The 11436-nt window shown below is 38.4% G+C and overlaps 1 protein-coding gene across 2 annotated transcripts in view; it reads right to left on the bottom strand.

The window, feature by feature from the left end:
- Positions 1–8958: 8958 nt before the first annotated feature.
- The window catches only part of IRAK3 (interleukin 1 receptor associated kinase 3), a 53156-nt gene continuing 50678 nt past the window's right edge, over positions 8959–11436 (bottom strand). For both annotated transcript variants that reach the window (XM_025402639.1, XM_025402640.1), the window contains 2 exons: positions 11218–11382; positions 8959–9924 (listed from right to left, as the gene is read on the bottom strand). In XM_025402639.1, the coding sequence (XP_025258424.1) occupies positions 9448–9924; positions 11218–11382 (642 nt within the window). In that variant the 3' untranslated portion in view covers positions 8959–9447. The remainder of the gene's footprint in view (positions 9925–11217; positions 11383–11436) is intronic.

The following is an 11436-nucleotide window of genomic DNA, read 5'->3' as shown; positions in this document are numbered from 1 at the left end:
CAGGAGGCTAAGGCGGGAGGATCACTTGAACCAAGGAGGCAGAGGTTGCAGTGAGCTGAGATCACATCACTGCACTCTAGCCTGGGTGACAGAGTGAGACCCTGTCTCAGAAAAAAATAAAAAATTAAATTATAAAGTAAAATAATAAGGCAGTGGGGCTTGCACTCGTGGAATTCTGCTGGTCTTACTGTGTACTTCATAAAGCAGTTGGCTTTATAGAACTTTGAAATGGCCTACTGAGAGCTCAGCTATGCTGTCAGCTGGAGGACAACACTCTGTGAGGCTGGATGACCACAGGCTTTAAATCAAAGACTGATCCATGGTGCTATTTCATTCACAGCCAGAACACAGAGGTCTGGCAACCAAAGGGTGAAGTCGAAATGGCTCTTCTCACTTTTACTTCTAGGTACCCACTCATGTTTTGTTTTTGTTTTCTGTTTTTGGCTTTCTATCTCTTCAACTCTGAGTTCTGCTAATTGAAAGGTCTTGGAGCTCAAGTGAGAAATGATTCCATGTGGACACAACAGGGCTTATGCACCAGGGAGTTGAGACACTGTCATTTTGTGTTCTTCATGCCACTGAACCAAGAAAGAAAGAAGTCATTCTATGGCCCTGGGTATTGATTGCAGTTATCAAGAGGAAATCAGATTCATGAACACAATGAGAGCAGGGAGGCTTAAGTCTGGAATCCAGGGACTTCTGGGTGCTAATGGTTCCGCATCCAGGAGTGAATGTTGATGTAAAATCATAATACTCCAAAAAAGGCAGGATCACTAAGGACTTAGACCCTTCAGGAATGGAGGTGTGGTGCCTGCCATCAGGGAAAGAAGCCTAAACAACTGTGATGGTTAATTTTATATATCAACTTGACTTGGGTAGTAGGTAAACCATCATTTCTGGGTGTTTCCATGAGGGTACCCCTGGAAGAAATTAGCATTTGAATTGGTGCACTGAGTAAAGAAGCCCTCATCATGCAGGTGGCCATCACCCCAGCTCTTGAGGGCCCAGATAGAACAAAAAGACAGAGGAAGGGAGAATTCACTTTCTCTCTTAAGCTGGAGCATCCATCTTCTCCTGCCCTTGGACATCAGAGATCTTGATCTCAGGCCTCTGGACTCTGAAACCAGTGCCCCAATACCCCCTTCTCAGACCTTTGGACTTGGACAGAATTACCCCACTGACTTTCCTGACTCTTCAGTGTGCAGATGGCAGATTGTGAAACTTCTTAGCCTCTATAATCATGGGAGCCAATTTCCATAATAAGTCTCCTCTTACCCATCTACATATATCCTACTGACTCTGTTTCTTTGGAGAACACTGACAGATCAGATAATAGGATCTTCATGAGGTCACAAAACATACTATTTTTGTTTATGGAAAAATATTATGATTCCTGATAGGTAGCAGTTGCAGGTGGTGATAGGGTCTAGAGTGTGTCCTTGGAAATAGAGACTAAAGCGAAATGAAGGTGTAGTTTCACTGTAATTGATGAGACCTTTTAAACAGGAGGCAGTGATGCTACTTGGTTTGTTCAGCTGCTTTTGAAATTAGGAATGATAATGCTAGGATATGAGATAGAAAGAAAGATGGGGACATGTCAGAATATGTCTTGTAAAATACAGTGATCATTTTTTTATTAGGGAAATACATTTTAATGACCAAGATAGGCTATTCATAATCACATGAATTATTTCCCCTCTTCAAGCTGCTAGACAAATGCATAATGAAAATGTCAGAGATTGCTCTGCCTGCTGTCTCAAGTAATTGCCTTAGAGCTGCCAGCAGTGAGTTAATATAAACATGCATTTTTGACTATGTAAGCATGCTAGAATCTTAAATTTTCCTCTAAGACATACAAAATAAAAACAATAAAAGGTCATATATTCATATTTACTCTTGGCTGAAGTCATTGTAGGTCTTTTATAAAATCCTGGGTTATAATCAAAAGAAAAAGTAATATCATAAGACCCAGTGTTTAATGGTCCAGCAACTGCACTGTAATTAGCCTATACACATTTAGAACGACATGAAATTATAATTAGTGAATAATGTTATTAAGAACATTAAGAAGATCACTAGAGTAACCTCACTGTAATGTGCTATTTAGAAATGATCCCATTTTACACTATATGTATTAGATTTCCTAAATTCTCTTTTGCTGAACTCTTTGCAGTGAGGGTACAGTTGTATCAGTTGGCATTTTCCTTCTAGAAAGCACAAAGTAGCATTGAAACATTAATTTGGTATCATAAAAAAAAATTGTGCCTCTTTTATGCTCTTAAAAACCAGCACTCATTTATCTTTTAGCTGGATCTGCCTAGGAAGTATGTTTTTAAATCATACTTACACACTTTTGTAACTTAGTTATGTGCACAAAACAGTCCTCCCAGCTAGAACTCATTAGAGTTGCTATTTTACCCTGGAGTATCCTTTGCTATTTCCCTTTATAATTAATGCATTGTGAATCCCATTAGCATCGTTATACAGGTTCCATCTCTACCTGCTATAGAAAAACACCGTATTCAGTCACATTTCCTCTGCACTGCTGCAAGTTTTATTTCCAACTAAAACTACAGCAAGGTAAAAATTTTATGTAAACTAAAAATGGACAGTGGAGTACAAGTCTAGAGAACGAATACTTTCTGGTGGAAAATTTATCTCCACAAAGATCTTCTCATTTAACTGTAGATAACTCCTTGAAATAGGGATTTGTAAGTATAAATCTTATGGGTAATTTTAAAAAGATTTTAGCAAAATCAACTAATATGTAATTACAAAAGACTCTCAGTTGTGTCCTGTGATCTGTACTCTGCTTTTCTGTATTTCAGCTTATCTGGTTTTTGCCTCTTGCATTGCTTTGTCACATGCCCTCTCAAAACTCGTTACTCAAAGGATACCAGACAAATCCATTTCGTAGCTTCAGTTACTAAGGTAGGAAGATAAAAATAATAAAGAGCAGTGGAATAGAAGCATTATTACTAGTTGCTAGTTGCCACCAAGGGCACAACCAAGCAAAGAGCCAAGTAAATGTAAAAATGTAGAAAATGACTGTTTTTTACAAAAACTTTATTCTTTTCTAATAAAAATGATATATGTTCATTATAAAAGTTTCAAATACATAAGAGTCTGAAGAATGTAAAGATCATCCAAATACCATCACCCGGAAAAAAACCATCCTTAACATTTGGTGAAAGATCTCTCTATGAAACATGTATTATCTTAAAACTTTCAATGTTATAAATGAGCTCATATTAAGTGTATATTCTGTAGTCTGCTTTTTGATCCAATAATATTTTGGGAACATATATCCCTAACAATAAACATACATCTAAATATTTTTAAATGACAACTGCATGGAATTTATTTAATCCATCTTCTACTGAAGGATATTTCACTTGTTTCCAATGTTTTAATATCATAAACATCATGAAGTATATGTTCGGGCTCATGTTTAAAGACTTGGACAACTTTTATTCATTAGGATAAATTCCTAAACAAACTGCTTGGTAAAAGTGTATCAACATTTAGGTTTTTGATGTATGTTGCCAAATTGCCTTCTACAAAGGTTCTACCAATTTTCACTCCTGCCAGTAGTGAACAAGAATGCCATTTCTTTCAATTGCTTCAATCTTTGCCAATATGGGAGGACAAGATAAATCATAATAAAATAAAAACACACGTATCTTTATTAACTGTTTTCATGTTCAAATTGGGGATACTTTGAATTTTTAAGTTACCCTTTTTCAAGGCAGATATTTCCTGGACTTGAATAAAGTGTTTTTGGTTTGTATTCTCATTCCATCAGTAGTGTGACTTATGGCAAGAGCCAATTCCTTTAAGCCTCATTTTCTTTGATCTAATAGATCAAGGAAGTGGAAACCGGCTCAATAGGTTGTTTAAAGCTTAAGAGATGTGTGAATGCACCTAGCACCTGCTAGACACAACAATGAGCCTGCATTTCCTCAAGTAAGCAATTCCTACCACCTTACCTCCATTCCAATTAATGTTTGTCTATGAGAATACTGTAATATTCAAGATATTGTATTGTATTTAATATTGTAAACCTCTGTAAATATTATCTTGCTATTTAAAGAGATGACCAGAAACAGTTTGCAATGATGCAGATGACATCCATAATGAGTTTCTTAAATGAAGGTTTGGCAGGCAATACAGGTCTTTGGAATAAAAATACCTCCCAGGAAAATACTTGCAAGTCAATTCCATAGACCATTAAGTATATATAAATGATTTGGAACAGGAAGACAGATACAAAACACAACAAACATCATTTTTTTCCCTGCCAGAACACTGGTTTATCATTGCTTAGACATGGTTTTGGAATATTTTCCACAATAGAGAAAATTTACAAGCAACATATACAATGACTAATCTTCTTTTCAAAGATATCTCAGATATTAGTATTTAAAATTAATAGGTTTTATTCAAGAATGGTAAAATGGAATAATTTAAGCAAGGATTTGCTTATATTCTGAATACTAGAAAGATAAACTTCAGGTGCAATCCAGATTTATTAATGCTTTTGAAGATGCTTTGAAGGACTATTTGATTCATTCATTTTACAAATATTTGTTGAACCATATTATGCACCAGGTACTGTGCCAACTATTAGGGATCCAAAAATGAGCAGGATGTAGACCTTGCTGCAGTTTTGTGGAAGAAGAAATATAATTTAACAGGCAACTCCAGTATCACGTGATAGTGACCTGAGGTTTGTGTAGGTGCCTCAGACTCCCTAGAAGATGCCATCAGTATCCAAACAAATGCCCCAAAGAAACCACATACCAATAGAAGAATAGAATCTGTCACAATTGCCAACCACAAAGCACACTATAAACTACTTAGTGCATATGAATAGCAAAGTGAGGGCCACCATGGGATTATCAGTCACACAACAGGACAAGGAGAAAACCTCTCTGAACCTATTTGGAAGAGCTGGCAGAGGAGCCAGAACTTATGACAGGAGAACTCTGTGAGATTTATTCACTCACATGTAAGCTCCATGAGGGCAGCGAGATTTGCTGGTTTCCATCTGCACTGTAGCCCCAGCTCCTAGAATAGTGCCTGATACAAAGAAAGCCATTGATAAGTACTTATTCAGTGAAAGGACATTTGGATGGATGGATTCATTTAACTTATATCAAGTAACTGCAGAGTGGGTGCCTGTAGCAGAGAAGTTGTAGCAGAGGAGTAGGATAGTGAAAAAGGCAGGAGACATGGTACCTACTAAAAGTCTGTGAAATCAGCAAATGACTTTTCACATCCATCCCTCTTCGCAGGAGCTTGAACTGGCAGTGGCTCCATTGTGCAATGTGGAACACAAGAAAAAGCATGGATTTTGAAGTCAGACAAATGTGAATTCAAACCCTGGCTCCTCCAGATCTGGGAGGACCTGATGGGAGGACTGGGAGGACTTGATTTCAGCAAGTTAGTTTCCTGACTCAGTGTCCTCACCTATAAGATGGGATTCACATCTTCAGGGTGACTCTGAGGGTTAACCAGAAAAAAACATGCAAAGCTCTAGACCCAGTTCCTTTTACCCTTACCCCATTTTTTATGGTGTCAGGGATGGTTGTGCACAGCTGCTGTGGACCCCCAATTCCCTGAATAACCATCCTGAATGCTTCATCAGTGCTCTTTTCTATTTCTCTTAATTCCTTATCTCTTTTTAGACACCTTCCCCAAGAAGCCTTCTTCACCTTCTCAAAAATGCATAGTAATCTATTCCTTCTTCTCACTGTTTCAGCAATTACTTTCAGTTCCATTGATGTGTGGTTCAAATAACAGATGTCACTGAACTGTTGACTTGGGTAGATGCCCTATCTTCCTTACTAAACTGTTTGTGTCTTATTTGGTACCCTAGTAGCAAATGCAGTGCTTTGATTCTAGCAGATGCTTAATAAATGCTACTCATGATAAACCTCACTTCCTGTACTCATCAGTCCTCAGGTCATAAAAGTTGTTTTACACAGGGTGATGTGCCGCCCTATAAAACTACAATATTATGCAGCGAGTCACAGATCATTATAACTCTCAAGAAGTCAATAAAATTGATTATGTCAGAAATCCCATACCTATTTTCAAAAACAACAGAATGTTTTCTCCATGTGTTTGGGCATTATAAAATGGGACAAAAGCCTGAAGAAGCTTAGTAAATAGGATCTGCCTGGAGGATTGCTCACAGTGCATTATAAAAATGAGAGTAAGTGAAATTATGAATTCATGTTTACTGATCAGAGGGAACACCTGGAGGCTCACTCTTGCTTTCTTATGTATCTTGGTCTCCACATCATGAAACCATAAAGGTATCCTCTTACTACCCATAGAAAGGTGCAACATTTAATTCATATCAACTAACGCTTACTAATAAGCCCACTAGAAGGCAAATCTAGTCAGGAAGACTGAATCACTCAACAGAAGATTTGGCACTTCCCAGCCACAGTGGCATCTGCTTACCACAACATTAATCAGGTCACTTCCAGCTTATCTGACTTCATCTTTGAGGTGTCCAAAATAGTCATACTCTAGAAAGATGATCTAGTCAATAAGATCATTGGTCAACAATCTTTCTAGAGCTCCCACTCTGTGCTAACCAACATTCTAGGTAATAGGATGAATATAATAGAATGAAAAGAAAGGATCCTTTTCTCAAAAAACATACCAGTGATGGAAAGGTAAGATCTACCAATCTGTAACAATTTAAGAGCACTTTAAGGCAGTGGTTTTCACTGATGCGAAGAGTGGGCTTCACATCATTGGCATCTGTATCACCTGGGAACTTATTAGAAAGCAAAATTTCTAACCTCAGACCTATTGCATCAGAAGCTGGGTAGACCCAGCAATCCATGTTTTTAACCAACTTTCTAAGTCATTCTGATGCATACTACAGTTTGAGAAACCCTGCTTTAAGTTGGCTAAGCAAGTTCAAATCAACATAATACCAACAGATTATATGTGCTGAGTAATTGTATGGGCCTGGTGTTAATCAGACCTTCCTTAACGACCCTTCATTGAATGTACTGGTGGGAGTCTATATTCTAAGTGAAAAACAGTTTAACACAGAGTCAATTCCTGATGATCTTTTTTTGTGAATTATTAGTGGCAACTTCAAATGATTCCAGGCTAATTTTTCCAATTCAGCCAATATAATCTCAGATTACATCTCTAAAATAAGCTAAATGGGCCTCAGAATGGTTTGCAATATGTAAACCAAATGTCAAAGACTTTTGCTGCTTCCTTTCATTAACATATGTAATCGAGAGTTGCCAAACTAGGACAGGTCACAGGAATAAAAGTTATATGAAGTTTAGTCCAACCCTTTCACATGTGTGGTGATCAGATAGAGCAGAGCGCTCTGGGCAGCCAGGTACCCCACAGAGCAGTGGTGGGCATGGGCTCTCCCAACTGCTTACCCAGGGCCTGCATAAAGCCTGTCAATCAGACTAAGACTCACTGTGTTTTTAATCTCACCTTGTGCCTTTTTGGAGAATTGTAACTCCATGTTTCTGACCTTGGTCTGTTAATCTCACCCTGATTCCTGATGATTTTCTTCTTTGATTAGTTGTTCTTCAACATGGAATCTAATGTGAGTACGATTAACCCAACTATACTGACTCGCCAAAAAAATAAAATAAAATAAAACAAAAGACATGAGCCTATTCCTCTGCTGGACAAGAAACTAGAGGTTTACCCTTCTGTTACAAGCTTCTTGGAGAGGAAGATTCAGTAAATCCTCTGAAAATGGTTTTCTTCAGTGTATCTACCCATCATCAAAAAGAGTCATTATTTACTCAGCAATGTTTCTTATAGCTGAATTATCGACTATGTGGGTTCATCGGGGTAATTTAATTCAACTTAATTTATAAGGAAACACCTGCTCTGTGTAGGATGACATGTTAGGTTCTGAAGAGATGGCCCTTACATACTCAGGGAGTATGACAGACAGAGTAATGGTCCCCCAAAGCTGTCCATGTCCCAATTCCAGAAACCTGTGAATATGTTACTTTACATGAGAAAACGGACTTTGCAGGTGTAATTAAATTAAGGATCTGAGACACAGAGATTTTCCTGGCTTATGAGTGGGCCCAGTGAAATCACAAAGGTCTTTACAAAAGACAGGCAGAAGGGCCAGGATGAGAGGAAGAGGTTAGTGAAGATGCAGTGAGACAGAGAGAGAGGGAGATCTGAAATGTCACATTGCTGGCTTTGAAGATGGAGGAAGAGACCATGAGCCAAAGAAGGCAGGTGGCCTCTAGAAGCTGGAAAAGGAAAGGCAGTGAGTTCTCTCCGACAGCCTCCAGAAGGAATGCTAAGGAATTCTGACCTCCAGAACTGCAAAATAATTAATTTATGTTACTTTAGATCACTAAATTTGTGGTAATGTGTTACAAAAACAATAGAAAACTAATACAGGGAGTTTACAACCTAGTAAAAGAGACGAGACAAGCAGCTTTGATATAATTCAAAAAGTGATAAGTATAAAATAAAAATACAAAGAAATTGCTATGGCAATACTGATAAAGGGAGTACTTCTGGTTGTAGAGATTAGGGAAGCTTTCAGGAGGATGGCAGTTTTGTAGAGCTCTGATGATTGGTAGGATTTCAAAAGAGGGAGATCCAAGAAACAGCAGGAGTGAAGGCCCAGAGTTGGAAGGTGTAGATTAAACCAAAAGCTGACCTAGGCCCTTGATCAGCCATTTTCTCAGGAATAAAAATTACCTGATGGACATTTCATATAGTCTCCTTAGGATATAATAGGTCACTAAGTATGTTTTCAAAAAGCTGTAATATTAGTCAATACAGGATAAATTGTCCTAAGAGTTTAGGATAGATCTTGGGAAGAAATCCCCTTTCAACACAGAGCATGCCATAGCCAAGGGTGAACCTGGCTCATTTTCAGACAAGCAGGCTAGTCAGGGATTAACCGCAAAACAAGAGGGGTCAATCAGAATAACAAGGTGATTCTTTCCAAAGGTATCTATTAACATTTACAAATCAGATATTTCCTACAACCCTTGCAAGCAAGCTAAACCAAACGATGGAATCCAACTGAATGTTCTCGGCAGATGGAGGCTCTGGGGACTCACACTGAGGATAATAGAGAAGACATTAGAATCCAGTCCCTTTTTGGTAAGTTTTGATTGTTTTGTTTGGCTGAAGTCAGAACCCATGATCTTAAGGAATCTTGAATGGCTCTAATTGAGCGTGGATTTGGTTATGAGACAATTATCCTGATAAAAAAAATTTTTAAGGCACTCTGAGGGTTTGGGAAAAAAGGAATGGAATTGTCCAGATTGTTTATCTGCATCACCCAAACTCACTATTGATCATTATCTTGGCATTGCTTATGGAGCCAATGTCTTCCCAAGGTCATACCTATACTCAGGTGCCTAGGCAATACTTGCTCTTTTCTTTATCTTCTGGAGGAATTTATTCTTTTTCGTGTTGTTCATATTCGTCCCAGGAAAATTTGGAGGAACAGCTGCTCTCCACTGGCCTGCTCCTGCAAGAATGGCCTGGAGCTTCTGAAGAAGGATCCATGTTTACCTTATAGGGCCTTAAGTCCTGGGATGGAACTATAAACTTTGGGAACCAACTTTCTTCACGAGAAGAACTGGGCATGTTGCAAGCTTCCTCATTTCTCTTGCTCTCTGGCTTTTTGTCCAAGCTCAGAAACATAACCTCAGACTGGCTGCATTCAAAAGGAGTTTTCTGAGTCATTCTGTCTATCCTCAAGCCTTCATCAGAAGGCAGTAAATGGTTATTCTGGCTTTCATCATCTTCCACTGGAATACTTGGTACATTCTCCAGGAATAGAGGAGAAGGACACCTGAAGGACTTCAGTGACGTGGGAGGATCTTCAGCAAAATACAAGCTGGCTTGAGTACTTTCAAGAGTATTTAGAACCTAATTAACAAAGAAGCAAACAGACATTAAACTAAGTTTGAATAATCTTTCCTTTTACCCTTTATCTCTCTACCTATAAAGAATATTGTTTCATTTTCATGAAATTAGTTCAACTATAGAATTTTGAATTAGAAGGGATCTTAAAAATTAGCTAAACCCCTTTATTTTGAGGAGTAAATTAAGTGACTTAAAACAAGGTATAAAAGAAACCACACTAAAGTAAATGCCAAGAGACCTGACTTAAGCCTCAGATTTGCCACCAACTAGATTTGTGAACTTGGGCAAGTCTCTACATTTTTTACTTCAACCATAATATGTGGAGGATTGGAAGGGAATGAGGAAATAAACCTGTAATTCTTAAATGCCAGTTTGTTTTGTTGTTGTTGTTGGGTTTTTGTTTTGTTTTGTTTTGTTTTGAGACGGAGTCTCACTCTGTTGCCCAGGCTGCAGTGCAGTGGCATAATCTCGGCTCACTGCAACTGCGACCTCCCAGGTTCAGGCAATCCTCCTGCCTTAGCCTCCCAAGTAGCTGGTATTACAGGCACGTGCCACCATGCCCAGCTAATTTTTGTGTTTTTAGTAGAGATGGTGATTTCCCCATGTTGGTGAAACAAATAAACAATTATTTGTTTATTTGTGCAAATAAATAAGTGAATGGGTGATTAAGTCTATGGATAGATTAATAACTTTTTAAAAATGGATAAGGAAAATATATGCTGCATTTATAATGAGCCAGATCTCTTAATGAAGATTAAACACTTTAGGACGCCGAGGAGGGTGGATCACTTGAGATCAGGAGTTCGAGACCAGCCTGGCCAACATGTGAAACCCTGGCTCTACTAAAAATACAAAAATTAGCCAGGCGTGGTGGCTTGTGCCTATAATCCCAGCTAGTTGAGAGGCTGAGGCAGTAGAATCACTTGAACTAGGGAGGTGGAGGTTGCAGTGAGCCGAGATTGCGCCACTGCACTCCAGCCTGGGCAACAGAGTGAGACTCTGTCTCAAAAAAAAAAAAAAAAAAAAAGTGAATAAAATATTCCCTGAAAACTGCTCATTTATGTCTTTACATTAAATTTTTTGTGGGGTCTTGGTTCCACCTAGAAATGACCTCTACCAGAGTACCAAATGATGTGGCTTTTTGACCTGGAAACACTAACTACTATGCTGGAATTCTCTGTTGGAGGCTGGATTTGTCTCATTAACAAATAATTCACTTAGATACACAATTTATCTAGTTTAGATTTTCCATGGTTCTGTGGACTCAGTTTTGAATAAAACCATGTATATACTCACTTCATCCATTGATGGTCTTAACTTTGCCCGCGTTGCAGCACACTGGCCTGCCAAACAGAAGAGCTTGATGGAGAAATTCCGAGGGCAGGGAGGCACCTTCTTATCTAGAAATGAGAGACATGAATCCAGGCCTCTCTTCTCCATCAATTCTATAAGGAGATCCCGCTTGGAAGAGAGGGAGACAATTTTATCACAGAGAACTTGATCAGAAAATGACCA

Source organism: Theropithecus gelada, chromosome 11 (genome assembly GCF_003255815.1).
Source record: "Theropithecus gelada isolate Dixy chromosome 11, Tgel_1.0, whole genome shotgun sequence".
Classification (NCBI taxonomy): domain Eukaryota; kingdom Metazoa; phylum Chordata; class Mammalia; order Primates; family Cercopithecidae; genus Theropithecus; species Theropithecus gelada.
The sequence above is the reverse complement of the archived record's forward strand: the minus strand, read 5'-3'. Positions and strand labels throughout refer to the sequence as shown.